The sequence below is a fragment of the Drosophila teissieri genome, chromosome 3R (genome assembly GCF_016746235.2).
Source record: "Drosophila teissieri strain GT53w chromosome 3R, Prin_Dtei_1.1, whole genome shotgun sequence".
In the NCBI taxonomy this organism is placed as follows: Eukaryota; Metazoa; Arthropoda; class Insecta; order Diptera; family Drosophilidae; genus Drosophila; species Drosophila teissieri.
The window spans coordinates 4,000,884-4,020,010 of NC_053032.1; the positions used below are offsets into that span (position 1 = coordinate 4,000,884).

The 19,127-nt window shown below is 41.3% G+C and overlaps 2 protein-coding genes across 3 annotated transcripts; both read right to left on the minus strand.

Annotated features, from left to right (window-relative positions):
- Nucleotides 1-563: 563 nt before the first annotated feature.
- Nucleotides 564-1,843, minus strand: LOC122620610 (eukaryotic translation initiation factor 3 subunit F-1). The gene has a single exon (XM_043798168.1). It carries the CDS (start codon nucleotides 1,730-1,732, stop codon nucleotides 890-892), a length of 843 nt encoding a protein of 280 aa, XP_043654103.1. The 5' UTR covers nucleotides 1,733-1,843; the 3' UTR covers nucleotides 564-889.
- A 1,371-nt stretch (nucleotides 1,844-3,214) lies between these two features.
- LOC122618788 (neprilysin-2) lies at nucleotides 3,215-17,504 on the minus strand. 2 transcript variants are annotated; one of them, XM_043795352.1, is made up of 10 exons: nucleotides 17,126-17,504; nucleotides 9,357-9,865; nucleotides 9,077-9,291; nucleotides 6,652-6,828; nucleotides 6,222-6,598; nucleotides 6,070-6,102; nucleotides 4,374-4,783; nucleotides 3,887-4,137; nucleotides 3,645-3,831; nucleotides 3,215-3,531 (listed from the first exon to the last, which is right to left on the minus strand). In XM_043795352.1, exons 1-10 carry the CDS (start codon nucleotides 17,140-17,142, stop codon nucleotides 3,380-3,382), a joined length of 2,328 nt encoding a protein of 775 aa, XP_043651287.1. In that variant the 5' UTR covers nucleotides 17,143-17,504; the 3' UTR covers nucleotides 3,215-3,379. The 2 variants fall into 2 exon arrangements, with proteins under 2 accessions (XP_043651287.1, XP_043651288.1); XM_043795353.1 differs by lacking the exon at nucleotides 6,070-6,102 and having other exon boundaries at nucleotides 17,126-17,503.
- Between the last annotated feature and the right edge of the window lie 1,623 nt (nucleotides 17,505-19,127).

Consider the following 19,127-nt stretch of genomic DNA (forward strand, 5'->3'; position numbering starts at 1 on the left):
TTACCCGTATTATTTTCTAGGCGTTATTCCTAAATAACTTCTTAGTGTAATCTAGTTATTGCTCTTTGTACCATACTCTAACTTTTCTTCGTCCGGTTATGTTCATTCCGGCGCAAATAGATTTAAATAAATAAAAATAATTGTAAAATTAATCTGCGCATTCTGATAATTAAATTTCGACAAAAAGTATGCATATATTTAAATACGTCATAAAAAAGTCACAAAACATAATTTAAAAAAAACCTTTATTCGTAGAGTTACTTGTAATATTGATCAGAATTACCAGCCAAGTCGATCTACCATGTCCGTATGAACGTCGAGATCTCAGGAACTTCAAAAGTTAAAATGCTGCGATTACGCATGTAGATTGCAGAGACAGACGCATGTTTGCAACCTTGACGCCCCGCCTACTATATTGCCGCCCAAAACTACCAAGCCCGCACCTCGCAATCACTAAAATAATAAATACAAATACACATGTACCATTTTTACAATAAACTCAGCACCGATGCGACTCCCTACAAACCCTATAGAACAGTAGAGCCCACACAAAAGCCATGACATTTGTGTTATGCGCAGTTTGCTGCTTAATTTTAATTTATTTTTTTGTTCCTGGTAATGTGTTGTTGTACGAGACTTTGGTGGAATCGAATGCTCCTACAAACGCTAATGATCATTGAGTGTCGGGGTGTCACTGCTTTTATGCTGATTTTCCTTTAACTTATAATTTTGTCTAGTATGGAATGGCATTCTGACCAGTTTAATTTATAAGAGTTTTTTTTTTTTTTTTGCGATCCGAGCACTTTATTACGTAGACCCATTAATAAAAAAGAATCCATTTACAATTGCGCCCTTAGTAGATATCACCACTTCAATAACAGCCCTCGGTTTAGGCGGCGGGCAGAAAGGTGAGCTTTTCGTTGAGCTGCAGCTGAGTTTTGATGAGTTGGGAGAGCGTGATGACCAGCAGAAGGTTGCGCACGTTGGCGTTGAACATTTGGGTAAACTGCTCATGGGTCATATGCGGCACGGAGTGGATAAGGTCTAACAACTGTCGGCCGACGGCGTTGTCGGGCGTCACCTTGTGGGCGATCACGTCGTCAACGTACTTAAGAATTAAGTCCAGCAGGGACTGAAGTTTTGTGGAGGCCTCCGAGATTTGGGCCAGGTCTAGCATAGGCGGCACGGTCTTGGGACGGTGGGCGGGCGAAACGCCGACGGTCTTCTGGAGCAGCTTGAGTCCAAATGTCTCCGGCTCGTAGCTGGTCAGCTCGACTGGAATGGGCGTGAACATGCAGCCGCTCTTGCCGCCGGGCACTCCCAGTTGAATGCAGACGTAGGCGCGCAGGCCCATCCTTCCGCCCTGGAGCGAGGTGTCCACGGTGAGATGCACCGGGTTGTTGCATTCGCGGGCGTAGTACTCGTGGATTACCGAGCTGTGATTGGTCACGTCGTTTCCGGTTGCCCACCAACCCACCACGCTCTCGTTGGAGTTCACCTTGCGGTTGAGGTCGTACATGTCCAAGGCGTAGCTCAGTTCTGCCTCCACCTGATCGTCGTGTTCCTTGTGCGGCACACAAAAACAGTTGGTAACCTCCACCACACCTTTGTCCACAGAGCCGAGCAGGGTGCCGATGACACGGTGCGAGTCCGCGTTTCGCCGCTCGAAGGCGTCCACCACCTGGAAGAGCACCACCGGGTGCACGCGCACGGTCAGATTAAGGGCCGACATGGTAACTTCTGCTGGCGTAGATTTGCAGGGGGAATTTCCGTAAAAATTTCTATTCAGCCACGCTGAGCGTATGTTTTAGGGATGCAAGAAAAAGGCCAATCGATAGTGCGGGTGTCGGGTGATGGCCTTTGGAGCTATCGATGGTGCCGGGTGTTGCTTATCGATATCGGCAATACGATGTATCGATGGAATTCGGTGGCAAGCGTTAGTTTATTGAATATTTTATTTAAATTTGAATTTAATAATTAAATGTTAATGAATTTGATTATGAATGTTAAACTTGTTTTACACTATGTCATGAACAAAACTGCCCTGTGTGGTTTTGGCACCACGATTCTAACTAGAAATTTGCTGTTTGTTTATTTAAAAATTAGCAAAAAAGGATTGCAAAATAAAACATTTTTTAAATTGACTTGTATTCTGTTTGTGGGTGTTAGAATGTGCGTGGTAATCTTCTGCGTCCGCTTCACAAGAATTTGTATGCTTGATTTGAACTTCCTAGCTTTAATAGTTACCAAGATCACATCGTTCATACTGACAGACAGACGTGAACAGATCGATTCTGCTAGTGATCCTGATTAAGAAAATATAATAAAACAAGCGAGATCGCTATAGTCGAGTTTCCCGTCTATCTGATACCCGTTACTCAGCAAGTTTAAGTGCGAAAGAGAAATGTCAACACTGACAGATTTTTGCGGTTTGTGGACGTTGAAGTGGGCGTGGCAAGAAGTATTTTGGTATATCGATAACAATTTACAAAACTAATATCAAAAACTTTTTTTAAAAAGTGTGGGCGTGGCAGTTTTTGGCGGTATGTGGGCGTTAATGCAGGCGTGGCAACATGGGTCAACAAACTATGTCTATGTCTCTGGAGTCTGCATGCTGAATCTCAACTTTCTGGCTTTTATAGTTCCTGAGATCTCAGCGTTAATACAGACAGATAGACAGTCGGACATGGCCAGATCGAGTCGGCTATTGATCCTGATCAACAATGTATACTTTATATGGTCAGAAACGCTCCCTTCTGCCTGTTACATACTTTTCAACGAATCTACGAGTAATGGATGTAAACATTAAATTTGGGAATGTAGATAATATAAGTAGATCAACTAATAATTAATGATATAATTTTTTAGTGCATTAAAAACTTAAACAAAACAAGACACAAAGCAAAAATTTAATTTAAATAGCCTAACAAAATTTCTTAAAGTATCTGGGCTGTCGCAATAAACGGAAACATTGTTCAGTTTACTGGTGACCGGTAGGAATATTCAAAAGGCCAAATTGGGTGATCTGCCCGGTTATTATACGGAGTTCCACGGGGTCTGTTTGAGTATGCCCAATTTTTTGTCTCTGCTCCAAAATACTTAAATGAAAATATCTCATCGCCTTAGTCTGCAGCGAGGGGATGCAGTTTTTGATTTTAAAGTCCGACAGTAAAGTGAAAATAAAATGAGAAAAGTTATTACAAGACGCGGTAAATATTGTCGAAATTCTTACATATAAACACATTTTTTATTAAATACGATTTTTACATAATGCGCACTTAGCATAAATACGCTTGGTATTGTATATGTATTTCTACTTGCGATTAGCAAATAGTGTCGCGGCGGATACAATACCATGTAGTCACTGCCGGAGCAGGTCCTACCAAACTTCGCACTTTTGGACCGGATTCATGGGCGAGCCCTCCGGACACTGGAAGTCCTTGGCGAAGTCCTTCATGTTGCTGAGTGACCCAAGGACTCGGAACTCGGATGGCGAATGCACTCCGGTAGTAATACGCATCTTGAGAGATTCTAAAATAATAATAAATACAGATTTGATTAAAATGGATTATGATCTTAATAAAACCCAAATATAGGTGGTTCCTATTGTATAATACCCTGAGTAGGTATTACGATGTTCTTACCTTTGCGGTATTTAGCACACCAAGTCTGTCCGGCTGCCACCCAAAACATCTGCTCCGGGGTGTAGTCCAATCCGGGTAGCTTTGCCTCCGGTCCGTGCTTCTCAGCCCATCTTCGGTAGGCAATGTACGACTCCTTGACGCCACCATTGTCGGCGATATTCTCCCCCTGGGTGTTGATGCCATTCAGCTGCCGGAAGAGGATCGTTAAGACCTGGATTGCCCTCCGGAGCGGAATCACTTACGTTCAGTCCCGTGGCCATTTCGGTGTAGTTGCCGTACTGCTCGATAATGCACTTCGCCTTGGCCAGATAGGCCTTTTGGGTGTCCGGGTGCCACCAGTCCCGTAGGTTGCCCTTCACGTCGAACTGGCGACCCTGGTCGTCGAAACCGTGGGTGATCTCGTGACCAATCACGTAACCAATTGCGCCAAAGTTCATGTACTTTGGACGTTGGGCGTTGAAGAAGTGTCCCTGCAGGATTCCGGCCGGGAATTCTATAGAATAGAACAGTTAGTAGTAGCGAAATTGCTGGTTGCTGTTGGTTGTCAAAACTACCGAAACAGATTTAAAAAGCTTTACTGTATCAAAACTGGAGGTACACGAATTAAAAATTTAAATTTTATGAGATTTTAAACAGCTTTCAGCGTTGCAAAATCTTTTTATTTTAATTTTTTGGTTTCTTTAAAATTCAGGAAATCCTTCACCGAATTTATTTTTGAGTTGGACTTACGAATACTGTTCTCCAAGGAGGAGTAGAATGCGTTCACGATCGCCGGGCGGGCGTGGCGAACCCAGTCCGTCTTGTTGACCGGTAAACGGAGCTTGTTGAAGGAGTAATCCGTGCCGAATATGTTCATGCCCAGGAACGACTCGAAGTACTTGTCGGGATCGATGTCGAGCTTGGCGTAGTAGGCGGCCAGCTTCTCGTTGTCAAGCATCTCGTCCGGATAACCGATGTGGGTGGCCATGCTGTGCAGCTTTAGCTTGGCCTCCTCCTTTGTCTTGGAGTCCATCCAGTTGACCTCGTCGAGGATGTCGTTGAACACGTTGCGGATTTCGTTGACCATCTCCAGGGCGTTGGCCTTGGAGTCCTTGTGGAAGTGCTTGCCCACATAGAGCGATCCCACGGAAATGCCGAGGCTGGGATTCGATGTGATAACCGATTGATTAGATGGCGCGGGGTGGCGTTTCGATTCAGTGTGATGTCGGATGTTGGAGGTTGTTGATTGAAGGTGTGCAGTTATTAAAATGGTGGATGTACACAACGCAAATAACAATATTGGGACAGGAGATTGGGCTCTGGTTGGATTCGGTCGCAATGCTGCGTGCACAATGTGCTTTTGAACAATGTTAGGGACGTTGAGGGCAATTGCACCCAATGTGCGTAAAACAAAAAGTGCACATTATTATTACGATGCTCTACAGACTCCTGACTCGTTTATATTACACATGAACATCAACATATTCGGGTTATTTGCTTAATGACCCTAGAAAACGCCAACAAAGAAAAAGGCAACCCAAAAAGGAAAGTCGACACTTCGACATATACAACGTGAAATCTTCTTCTTTTGTGGTTAATGGACTTTAGAGTTTGTCGTATCTCCAGAAATTGGAAAAACAAATAATAACACGAAAGAACTCAGTTTTAGGCGGTTTGTGGACGTGGCCGAAATAGTTTATGTATATCAATTAAATTGGAAAAAGAACCATAAAAATAAAAAAATCAACACTTCTTTCAAAAGTGTGGCCTGCTTGTGGGCTTTAAAGTGAGCGTGCTAACAATTTAAAAAAAACAAGAGAGAGTTTCCCGACTATCTGATACCCGTTACGCAGCTAGTGGAAGTGCGGGGGAGAAATTTTAACACTGACAGTCTTTGGCGGTGTGTAAGCGTTAAAGTGGGCGTGGCAAAAAGATTTATGGCAAATCGAGAGAAATTACAAGACAAACAAGAATGTGAAAAAATATCACATTTTTCAAAAGTATGGGCGTGGCAGTTACTCTACGAGTAACGGGTATAAATTAAAAAAAGACATGGTGAGATCGACACGGCTAGTAATCCTTATCAAGAATATATAGACATTAGAGGTTCAGCACACCTTTCTTCTAGGTTTTTCATTGTTTGTCAACGATCATATTATAGATTTTATGATTCAAAACAACGAATCTATGATTTCTTTATCATTATTTTCGATTAGTGTTCCGATTTGCTGTTCCAATTGCAGCTTATATTCACCCGGATTTGTTCGAACTAAAACCGAAATTATGAGTTCTTAAACAACTTTCGTATACCGAATTATACAAAGAAAGAGTAAATAATCGGTTCGAGCAGGCGGGTTCGGTTTAGAGTGTTCTTTGAAAATGCATGATATGTGTGTTAATTGGTCTGTTTGAAGAAAACGTGTAATACAGTTCTCTAAATAAGTACCTATAGAAATCTTCTTCGCATATTTCATCCATGCTGCAAATCACAAAGAAATCAAAAGAAGATACAGAAACACGGCAGAGATTCGAGATACGAAATAGAAGCCCCCCTATGACATTGATCCTGGGATGCGGTGGTAAGGATCCCCCACTAACCTGCTCGTGGCGATGTCGACACACTCCTTCCATCTAGCCTCCTGTTCCTGGCGGCCGGAGAGGGCAGTGGCGTACTCCAGCTGCCGCTTGCGGAACTCCTCACTCAGAAATCCCACAGAGAAGCCGTGGATGCGCCAGAACATATAGTTGGCGATGACACGCTTTGGCGTCCTGGCCAGCAGCTTGCCGAGGTCCTCAAAGAAGCTGGGCACCGACAGGTTGATCATCTCGTCCTCAGCCACGTTCAGCCCCTCCGGCAGCAGGGCGTTCATGTAGTCCACCCACTGCACGTAGGGGTATCCAGCCTGAAGCTGCGCGGTGGTCCTTAGATTGTACAGCTCAGAGGAGTTTCGACGCTTCTCGTTGGGCCAGGAGATCTACCGAAAAAAGGTGCTGATACTCCTGAATTCAATCTTTGTCAGTTACTTACATTGGCAAGGGCGATCTCGAACTCCAACGAACTCAGCAACTCCGTCTTGGCCAAATCCCTATTGGCCCCGAAAAGGACCGCGATGTCTACCATATACTCGTAGTAGGCCGTCACCAGGGTCTCATTGAATCCCTTCACGAGGTACTCGCGACTCAAGGCCAGAGAGGACTGGTCCAGCTTAAAATTAAGGAGATATCCTATTAAAACATCTAACCTATTGAAATCCTTATTACATTACTTATTCTGACAATACAAATAAATTAAGGTAAAACATTTCAGAAAAGCGTGAGCGTGACAGTTTTGGTCGGCTTGTGAGCTTTAGAGTGGGCGTGTCTAAAATGTTTTTGGCTATTGGTAGCAATGAGCAAGACAAATAACACAAAAAAGACCCTTCTATGGCCAAGGCAGACGGACATATGGACGGACAGACAGATATGACCAGCTCTTTACTTTATAGGATCGACCGCATCCTACCCTTCTACTTAGGACGTAACGGAAATAAAAATGGTAAATACTTGTTCCGTTTCAACACAACCGAAACTATATGTATATATGTATATGTAAAAGAGAATTTTTAAATAGGACCCGTTGCGTCCTGCCATTCAGATAACTTTAAATCCAATTTAGAAGATCAACATGGAAACCTAATAAATCAAGTTTCCTTAATAGAAGGGAATGATAAACAGAGTCGAATGTTTTACTAAAGTCAGTGTAAATGACATCTGTTTGAAGCTAGCGCCAAAATGTTAGCGGTTGTTGATCTGCGTTTCCTAAAACCATGGTGATATAATTGATCTACTAGAGTGCTGCAAAAGAGAAGTGATAACATTTTCAAAAAGGGATAGCCTATAATTTAGAGATTCCGTTGTAATTACTTGCATGCAATTTTTTACTTTTTTTATGGAGACGGATCACAATGGATTCCTTCCATATACGGAGGAACTGTGAAGATCCCAGAGATAAGGTAAACAGTTTAAGTAGAGGCTTGCACAAGGCTTCGATCGCAAAGCAGTGAGCCTTCGCTTAGAGTTGGACAAAAATAAAATAGTATTCGACTTTGATACCGCGAAAGAATGAGGTAATGTAGAATATGTTGTTTAAAAAAACTGGTCAAATAGATCGGCTATTGCCTGATCCGATGTAACCGTAGTATTTTACAAAAATAGAGAGGAAGGGTAAGAAGTGTTTTTGAGTATATGATATATTATATGGATCTTCAGCTTGAGTAAAAAAGGCTACTATGAACAAAACCCTCTTTCAGGACTTGTTACAAAGCATAGGTTCAGTGAGAATTTCGAATATGATTAACTTGCGACAACGAAATGTCAAAAAAGCCGTCAATAAAAACATGTATTGTTTTAGAAAGAAGGATATTTTATTATTCTTCTGAAGGCCATGTTTTACGAGGTTTATTAAAATCACCAAGAACTACCAATTGGTTTTAATCGGACCGCTTACTGTGCTTTATCTTTACATATTCTGGGACTTCAGAAGAATTCGGAATGTATAAGCAGTTAATATAAACCATCAGAAACTGACAGCTTTCGCATATGACGTGTAGACCTAAACGTAATTAAGGCTCCTCCTTCCCGCCTGCGTACATTGTGTACAAAGCTTCTTAGAGTTTACTATCTCCAGATTAAAGCAAGTTTCTGTAAACACAATAAAATGGGATGCAAGTAAAGGCTATAAGAATACCATTTAGAAAGAGATTTAGAAAAGAGATAGTGAGGCCGGTGTTAGTTTTTTTTAAAGAAGAAGTAGTAAAAGAGGAGGATGGTGTTGGGGCCTTGCCACTTTTCCTTATTTTTGATCTTAGCTTCGAACTCTTTCACCGCCATACTATACAAAAAATCAACAAACAACCAAAACACATGGTTGAAAATTACTCATTCGGGACCGTTATCTTGAAAGATGAAAGATGTCCCTAGCGTAAAAGAAGTTAAATTTTTCCACTTTTATGTTATCGGCTTGTATATAAGACAATACATCAAATGATGTTTGATCAGAGGAGAGCCGAGAAACGAACATATGTTTCTATAGTAGAACCACCAAGAGGGGTTTCGGCACTGAAGATTGTGCTTTTGAAGAGTCAACGTGTGCCGGAAGTCCGGACTCAATACTCCCTTGTGGTGGTTAAACTAATCGGGCAGGTGGAATTGCTTGTCCTAAAACCAGTGCAGAAATTATAGCAAGGGAGAACCCTCTGACGTCAATGACCCTTATTTGCTAGCGGATAACTGAAATATTTGGCACCAAGAAAAATTCTATGCCGTTTCTTACTGGCTGCAATATTTGTAGTACACTTTTTTGTTAAATGCTTGTCATTTCTGCCTTTCCTCGTTAAGATGTATATTTGTAATCATATTATATACTGTATACTGTAAAACAATGCACATAAACATACTTCAAAATACAAACTCACATCTATAAGCCGCTTAGTGCTGTTCTGCAAATCCACTCCTATCGAAAAGTCAATGATGTAGTCCATGCTGAATCCGGCGGTGCGGAACTTCTTGACCTGTTCCTGCCAGGTCCAGCTGTCGTCCGCGTTCCAAGATTCTCCCGTGATTAACGGCCAGCCGCCCAGCTTCTTGGCCATTCGAGCTATGGGCTCAGGGCCCAGGGTCTCGATCAGAGCTGCGTAAAAGTTAAATATAGTATCGAAATTACAGATAATTAAAATGATCTATTAAGTGGCTCACTTTTGTTCATGCAGGCCCTGTAAAGCAGGTTGGGCAGTCGGAAGTGCTTCGGCTCCGTTTTCGGTCGCTCCGCGGTAATGATGTCCTTCAACTGCTCCTGCAGTTTGTCAGAGATCACGGAGAAGGTGCTGATGGAGACCTTGTCGTCGGGGATGTTCTCCTCCTCAAGGTATGTGCCGCAGGCGAACTCGTAGAAGTTGTCGCACGGCTCCACCTCCGGCTTCATCTTACGCAAAACGGTGGAAGCCGTGTGGATGCACTCCTGGCTGAGGCACACGTCGCCCGAGGCGCCCGCCTTGCCCTTTGAGGCGGTGACCGTAGGCACCTTGTTGATAGTGGTGCTGTCACCGTGGAGGGCAGTGGACTGGGGACTCGGCGGGAGACTGCTCGTCCTCAGAGCATCGCTAATCCAGAGCCCGAACCCGGTGGCAATCACTGCGAGCATGATGCCGAGCGAGACCAGCAGACCTCTTTCCAACTTGTTGCGACGACGCCACCAGTTGGGGTTCCTGTGCATTTCACAAATATGATACGGTTAATCAGAGCGAAGCACGTACGTAAAATAAATAGTAATCTCGGATGGTTTAATGATTATGAGTAATAAACCCACAGCCTTAAACGTCCTTTGAACTCATTTAAATTTAGTCTTGACTTTGGCATTATTTCCTAGACTTAATGTTTATTTAAAAAATATAAGAGAATAAAGGATAGTGAGTTCACTTAAACCCATTTTTGTTTTAAACATTAACATTAAGGATGAAAATTATTATGAAAGACAGATCCTCCATATATGATCGATGGATTCTTAAACCCAAAGCTTGCTATAAGTTGTATGTAATTGTTGACCAACTTCCGATTCCCCCGGACCCACCTGCCCAAATCGTAGTTGATTTGGAAACATGTAGCTGTGTTGTTGTTATTTCGCCGTTTAACTGGTTTAATTTTGTACACACAAGTTTGAAAAATCATTTTGGCCGTCCAACTCGTTACGACATTTAAGCGTTTGTGTTTAATGTGATTCGAGAGTGTTTCGCACACACGAAGCCTCGGGCAGAATAATTTCAAAAGCCCACCCATTTCCGTGGTCAAAGAGGTGGTAGCTGGGGGAAATCAGTAGCGAAGCAAAATACAATACTCTCATTGTGATGAGTTTTTGCACGCTTCAATTATTGTGAAAAGTTTTAACGTAATAAAGCTAAAACCGAGTATTTCGGGTCAGGGCGAAGATGCGCTTAACAAGCGATTAAGCCACTGGCCGTGTAAAAATTTGATCTCGCCCAATATACACATAAATAGGTTTATAGTTATTTGGAAGTGGCGGGTCTGGGGGGAGGAATTCCACAGCCGAACCGGCCCCTCCCAGCGGACTATGTCATAGCTGAGTATTTGAGTATTTACCCGAAAAATACGCTTTAGTCACCGACTTTAAATCAATCATCCGGTTTAATTTAGCTGAACGTTTCGCCTATAGCAAATGGCACAGAATCGCAAGCCCCAAAAAATATTAATGACTGGACAGTTCGTGATTAATATGTACATATGTGTGTTCGAGGTACTCCTCACCGAATTCCCATTTAATGCCACTTGCACTTTGCCAAGCGGATGCGACCCATGTTCCTACGTCGGTTCAATGAGCAGTTCAAAAAAAGAGGCTAAATCAAAGTTGTATATTTTGACCCGGAGTGTATGAACGATGTCAGCGCCATCTAATATATACAGCTGCGAAAAAAAAAATAGCACCACTTGCCCAGTACATACATGCCGGCTAAAACTTGAACGAATTTCGCAATTTCGCAAATTAAAGCAGAGTCAATCGCAAACCAGTCCCATAAATGTTCAAGCATTTTGGCCAGCGATTAATTGCTCGTAATGATTCGGAGTTAACAGAGTTGAACGACACGAGAGACTGACCTCAGTGCACTGTTCTGGATTACCTACCACAGATGCGAACATTGCGATATTTTCAAATGTAGCAAGCAAATTACAAATTTAGAAACAATTATGTTATGTTTCCAATAACATGAAATATAAATTTTAACACTTTTCCCAGAATTGGAATTTATGTGAATACTAAAATAAAATCAACCATTACTTAATTAAAGAATGCAGGCATACCTAAACTATCGAATGGTTCTAAAATAACGCACTTATCCAGTGCTGCCGGAAATAGAGTTTAAAACTAAGACACATGAAATTTTTTTGTAAGTGGTTAAATTATCTAAAAACATAATTATGGTGCTTTACAGATAAGCTAAACTTAACTGCTCTCAAAATTAATTAATATAATGGATGAAAAATCTACATGTATGGGAGAAAGAAACTACATTAGCTTTTTCTTGTTCTGGGAATAAACACGAATTCAACTTGCTTGATTGAATGCGGCTTACTAATTAGTAAGCTTGTAAGTTTTCACTCCGTTACAACGCGTTGTATAACCCACTCGCAATCTCTGAGCTGCCAAATATGAGATATGACTACTGATCGTTGCTCAGCACAATCCTGGTCAATTAAGTGAGCGCATGGAGGCATTTTAGCCGGAGATCACGATCGCCGGATCACCGGAATCCCGGGGACTCAGATCGGAGGTAGCTTTACTCGGCTGATGCAATATCGTACCACAGTCATTTCCCGGTTTCTTCTGTTCCGTTTCGAAATCGGATTCCGATGGACGTGCTCAACCCGTGCTGTATTGGCTGCCGCGGGGCACTCGCTTTCTCGGCTGTTGGTGCACAAGTGTCGCCAACGTGATGTAATGGCCAAGTTGACGGTGGGCGAAAGGCGTAGGGTGCAGGGCGGCTGGTGGAGGAGGTAGCGGGTGGTGGAGGAGGTAGCGGGTGGTACTGGGGACCGTGTCAATAGGGCGCCCAGTTTGAAGCCTCGCCTTTGTCTATGTTGCCCAATAAATGTGTCAAGTGCAGGCGGCGTTCCTCTGCCATTGCCCTCCTGGCCACCTATAAGTCACCCCCTCCTCGGAAAAATGAATGAATAACATGATGGGATGTTGACTCCGGCAGACCGAAGCCTACGTACCCTTGCAGTTAATAATTAAAAAAGAAAACTTGTATACCAAATAATAACACTTTATGATAAGAAACAGAAAAAAGCTGTGACATTGTTTCTATTATTATCATTTAATATTTCGACCGAAATTGGAAAATTAAATAAATTTTATATTTTCAAAGAAAACGAATTTTAAGATTATAATCTTTGCCCTTACTTTTCGATTACCTCTTTTAGTACGTTATGATGTAGTTATACGATCCGGACCTTTCCGATTTTTGTACTATGTATCTGCTATAGTAAGAATCAGACGTTTGGGTAAGTTTCTTGCAGATATCTTTATAGTTTGCGTGGAAACAGACTGATGGACAGAAAGGCAGACGAACGTGGAGAATATATATACTTTATACGGTCGCCAATGTCTCCTTTAACGCGTTGCAATTTTCGGACGAAATCAATATACCCTCTGTAAGGGTATACAAATCAAACGTTTAAACAGGGGAACTATGCACACATGAACCGCACATGTGCGCCGGAGTTAATACCTGTGGTGTGAATGACGTTGGGCAATTTTTAGGCTTCGGGTTTTATTGTTTTTCATTTTGTTGGGTGTCCCTTGCCGTTGTCTTCATTAAAATTCCGCCCATTTAAAGTATCATCATCTCCCTCCTTGGCCCAAAAAATGGTATACCCTCCCTTGAGCCCATTCTCCAATTGACGAGCATTCACCTTCGATGATAGGTGGCCTACACCCCTCTGTAAAACTGGTTAAAGAATTTGGCTTGGATCAGGTTCAGGATCAGGCGTGAACTACATTTGAAAAGAAAATACTGCTCATAACCCATTTTATTCCCCAAGAAAAAATAAACCAGAAATTACCACCTTAAATCAGTGTCAATAGGGAAACTAACCATCAAATGGCTATTTTTAACCAATCACTCAAGAAAACTGCTGTTCAAAGTGAATCAGATCCATGTAAGTCTGGGCAAACCCTATTCGATTAATTAGGAGGTTCCTAACACAGTGGAACTGGCTGGTTCGTAGTCACTGTTTTTGCGGCTGTTGGGCTTTTCGTAATGCCTAAGCAAAGTGCTACGACAAATTGCCTTTCATGTGTTAATTTGTGCCACAGACACAATTACCTAATACATTTTAATTTGAGCGAGACATACGGTTGCGATGGCGGTGGCGACTAAGTTTCAGGCGTTACTTGCCCGAATTGTTGATAAGCGCTTTTAATTGCCCAAAGAAAATTTAAAACTGCCACATAAGCGATTTTACTTATCTGAGCCTTACTGTCCTCTGTGCGTCTGTGTGGTCATTGAGAGGTCACTGAGATATATTTAGTAAGTGGATCGATCTAATGCTGTCAAGAAAACTTGTCCCCTAATTTTAAGGTCCAAATGAAATGAAAACACAACAAATAATGTTAAGTTTATAAAAATATCACAAATCTCCTATAGAATAGGGGGATTTTTACTCAATCAAAAATCTCAAGTGAAAATTCCCAAAAATCTTGATGTGGAAACTTAGTCGTCAAAGGCCGTAGTGCAGTGGCAGGGCTCCAATAAATTTCAATAATCGCATTATCTCGTGGGCTTGAACTTGGCTAGCCTAAGTGGATTTGTTGCGGCACGGAGATGGATCTTGGCCAAGTGGGCGGCGGTGAGTCCCGGAACGGAGCAACAGCTGCAGCCTGCGACGACAAACCGTTGAAACCCACTTATTAGCAGGAAGAGGGCAATTTGCAGCAGGCAGAAAAAGCCAGCGACAATGCAATTTGCCCAGTGCCATGCCATTTAATTTTCTACCTTTAATGGGCTTGCGAGCAGGAAGGAAAGCGGAAGAACGGAAAGCGGGAAACGCAAGGCGCCACAACCAAAGCCAGGGCAAACCGCAAACCGCAGGAATGCGAGGAGCGATGGGGTCACACTGGTGGGCGGGTGCTTCAATTGGCCGCGTGCATACACTGGCAAGGCCGAATGCAGTAGTTTTCTGCTGTCGCAAGGCAGTTACTACGAACGGCGCCGTGCATGCCAAACCAAATTTAAATTTTCCCAAGTCAGCATTGAATTAGCCCAAGTTTACTTATTTTATATGCGTCAACCGTTACGGCCGCCGGCGAAATTTTCAACTCGCGATTTGACCTTAGGTATTGACTTATCAATAACAAAATTAAACACTTTTTAATGCAAATACGTAAAAAAAAAAAGAAACGAATTTTAATTGTGCTCATTAACTGCATAACAATTACGTCCAATTTCATCAAGAACTGAACTCAAAGTACTTTAGAGTCCCGGAGTTGCGACGATCAATCATCGGCATGACAAGTACGCAAATTATTCTAATTTTATTATGCGCTAAATGACTAATAAGCCGCAGACAACATCAACAACAATAAAAGCCAGAAGAACGAGAACGCCAAAGTAAAGAAAGCAGAATAAAATACCTTACCATTACGTGAGCTACACGCTCCAACGTCTTTCCGAATTACGGAGAACCTTTCTGAATTAAGAGTGTCGCTGACCTGGTTTATAACGAACAACGTGCGTCTCATAAGGAAGCCAAAAGAATTACCCAGTACGAGCCAGACCCTCCCACTGGAGCAATAAAAAATTACTGGCTATATTGCTAACAAACAACTGCTAACGAAGATTTCAACTGCCAAAGGTATAAGGATGTTTTGATTAGCAAAACGTGCTAACACGCATTATAATAAAGGCTTATTATTAAGAACAAGTCAGGTAAACAGTTGCCAACAGGTTTTCTAAACACGTGCTAATTTTTAATCGGCATCGACAAAAAAAGTAAAACGATATAAATCATTCTTTTGTAAAGAATATATCACAGCAATCACAACCACGATCGATTAAAAATAAACCTATAGGTCTATATGTCTCCGGAATTCCGCTCTCGCCAAATGAATTCCGCTTTCTCCAAAAGATTTCGATGGGTGTCGTATTAAAAATCAAAGCAGAGAGAAAGTGCCAACCAACTGTGTTTAGAATCAACTTGATGAGATTTTAAACCCATTCGGCGATCTTGTGCCCAGAAAAGCTCAGCACTCGCGTAACCTACGACTTTATTTGGTTGTTAAAGCGGGAAAAGTCAGTAAATGCCAAAGGGGAATGGAGTATCTGTTAACCGCAGAAGTCACCTTCAGCGCGGCAAACCAACAAAACGCAACCGCAAGGCCAAGAAAACTGTGCTGACCATAATTGGAGTTGCACTAAGGTCTGCGTGCAATTAATTATGCAATTTAAGCAAATAGCTGCCGAGCGGTAAGAAACATAAGCCCAAGTCTGACAAGAGAATCAGCAATTTTCAGCTCTTTTTTTGCTTCAACTTAAGTCTTCCCCAAAAATCCAAAAACAAAAGTAAGACTTTCTGTATTAGTCAAATAATGGTAGAACCGGATAGGCTATTCTATCAAAGGTGTGCCTTTGTTTGGTTCTTCTTCGTTTTGCGTACATTGCCTTTGCAACGCATTTCACTGACGTTTGGTCCAAAATTGAATCCGCATGATTTATACCGATAGAAACTCATATACGGCGGATCAGGCCATGAACCATTAAAGAAAGGGCAGCAGCTTGGGTTACGCAAAACTACCATAGAAAGATTTGCATAAACAAAGTGTATTAATTTTCGACTACACCTATTGGAATAAATAAATACATAATAATAAAAAGAAATACATTTTTGTTTGCACTCGAAATAAACATAAGTAAAAAACCTGATCGGTCAAGATGTTAACAGCTGATAAGTTGAATCGGTGTGTTTATGCGGATTCGATTATCCAAAGTTTTGGCACAGAGCAGACGTTTTAATGAACTTGTAAACAATGCTTGGTTAAGTCAATCCCGAAATTGGCTGGCATTTCTTATCTCAAGCAAATATTTTGTGTTTGCTTCTTAAACACAGCCATTGAACATGCTCGGTGCAATTAACAATACAATAGCAGGTTTTTGCCTAGAGTTTTCTACTGCAGAGAACAATGAGATGTGGGCAGTGGGAACCGGTAGTACGTATGTACCTAAACCAATTCCGGTTACACGTCCCTGCGCTAAAATACTAATAACAGGTAATTCACAAAAATAATAAAATAGGAAACAAATCGATTACATTTTAATGACCGTCCGACTTAGTTCAACTGCAGAAACACGCACAATCTCTTTCCCTAAGTTCATCATTGCTTATCAAAGTAATCGTGCTTTAAAAGCACTACATAATCTCTTAGGCTCGTATGTGAAACTTCCAAAGAAACTTTACTGAACTCGATTCACCCAAAAGTGAACAGTGAACCCCGGCCAACAGAAACCCGTTTTTAAATGTCCATCCATGCACCCAAAGCCAAATGAAGAATTGTCGGGAGCTGGACTTCGTTTTATAATTGTCATAGCCATTTAATAGCCATAAAAAAAAGATAGTTTTGGACCTGCGTATACTGGAACTCTGTAGAATATTTTGGGAGCCATAGACTCTGACTCTACCCATTTATATTTACTATAGCATTTTCTCTCTGTGCTTCGGATTCGGTGGGCCCAGTTCCAATGATAAGCCAGGGTCTCCACTGAAAGCCTCCCAAAACGTGTTTTTAATAATCATGCGCAGCTTTCTTTTTACACACAACCTCCTCGGATATGTGGCTGAATGCCAAGTGAATAGGATGGATAGTGAAACCGCCTTTGCGACTCTACTTTGGATTCGTATTGAGATTGGGAGTTCAGTAAAAACGGGAATCGAATTTTGGGCGAGGTGCCCATACTTACTGGATAACCGTCTGCATGTTGGCCAATTCGGTTTAGCTTCTGCCTGGTCTAGTAATATATATATTTAACTTGGTTTATTCCGATACGTATTTTTAATGAGCGGTTGTTAAACAATTAAGAAGAATTAATTGCCCTCAGCCAGAACTCAATGCAAACTCAACGTTCGTTACACGATTGCAAGTGTCTTCAATTCGAAACCTTATGGTTTATTGACTTAGGTTTGCTCATCTATTTAGCGAGTTATTTATTTACACAGCGCTCCATCTCCAGCAGCACGGAATTTGAAACAAACTGCCACACACCGATGCCTGCTCCGCAGATCAGAGGTGGAATCGCGGTGAACTTAACTCGGCAACGAACGAAGACCGACTGGCGCTTCGCAGCTCCATCGCAATCCCTTATAAAAACAAAAGAGATAAGCTCGCCGCCGCATGGCTGAAACTTGGATACTCTGCAGCGAGGTATTTTACACACTGATTCTTTTCGATTAGAATATTGCTTATATACAGGGGAATTGGGTTCAAATTATATCGATAATGGCATAGCAGAAATAAGAGCACTACGTTATCCATTTAGGATGTAGTTTGGGAAATGACGGTTGTGGTAACGCCAAAGCCAAAGCAAGTCATATAAAAAAAGAAACGCGTTAGCATCGATTATCAGATACCCGTTCATCTGCTAAGAGGAGTGAAATGGAGGTATTGTAACGAGTACTTATAATAACATACATACTATAGATGTTCATCATGAAGCGCACGCAAATATTTTCCCGGTTTTGGCTCATCAGAAAATGGTGTGGACCCCTAGTCTTATCCAAAAACAGCGGAGATCGCTATTGTCAGACACCACGACTATTGGATACCCGTAACGGATGCTAAAGAGCTGCGAGACTTTTACTTTACTTTAAATTTGAAACACCGCGGACATGGATAGACATTCATAGAGTAAGTATATAACAACATTTCCCTTATTTTTTAGAAATAATAATTCCTTTTGGTCCCAAATAAAACAGCATCGAGTGTGCCTCGAAAAAAGTGTGCAAAAGAGTTGATTTTTACTTCGTTTTAAAGCCTCAAGGCAGTCACATTATGCCCTGTTGTAGTCTTATCGCTGTTAAGTTTCCGAAGGGTATCGATACGGATGAATTAGCTAACTGGCCCGACTTTATAAAACAATTGTGCGTTATGTTTATGTTTTTTCCATGAGTGTCGGGAACTTTTAGGTTTGTACTGTATTCTTGTGCTTTTGCCTGAAGAAGCAGGCCTAAAGATTTTCCTTAATTTTATCTGTTTTTCTAGCCTATATTTTTATGCGTCAATTCGAAAGGAATTTAGGCAGTTTTTTTTGCGGTACTGCATAATTTTGTATCACGTCCTTAGGGCTGCAAATTAAAAGTTTTCCCAACTCGAGAACTAAAGTCCCTATTCAACGTTTTGCAAATCTTCAATTTGAATAAATTATATATTTTAAAACACGATGGACTTATATAAATTGGACTTGAATAGTTTGAACTTTTATTTGTCCACCATGGCAACTCAGAACAGGAACTCAAACAAATGAAAAGGTTATGAATATAATGAATACGGACGAATCTCGGATAATAAAAAATATAGTAATAAAATTATTATTTAAATAAATTTTAGAGTAATTACATCTAAATATTAATATATCATACGATTTCTATATACCTAAAGTATAGCATTTGTATGAAATTTCAGATGCCATTTGGGGCAATAAAAAAAACTGAAAAATATATTGACTGTTGCTCAGGAGTTCTAAGTTTAAATTGTAGCTCTTTTGCCGTATAAACGTTTTCAAAATACACATGATAGCAACCCAATAAAAAGACATTTTGTTTGTCAGCCAAAAACAAATTGTTTGATACGCTCAAAGAACAAAAATATTTATACATACATATATAGCAATCATTTTAGGCACTACAAAAATAATTATGATGGTATTTCTTCGAAGGTGGACCGATGAACTTTGTCGATGATAAAGG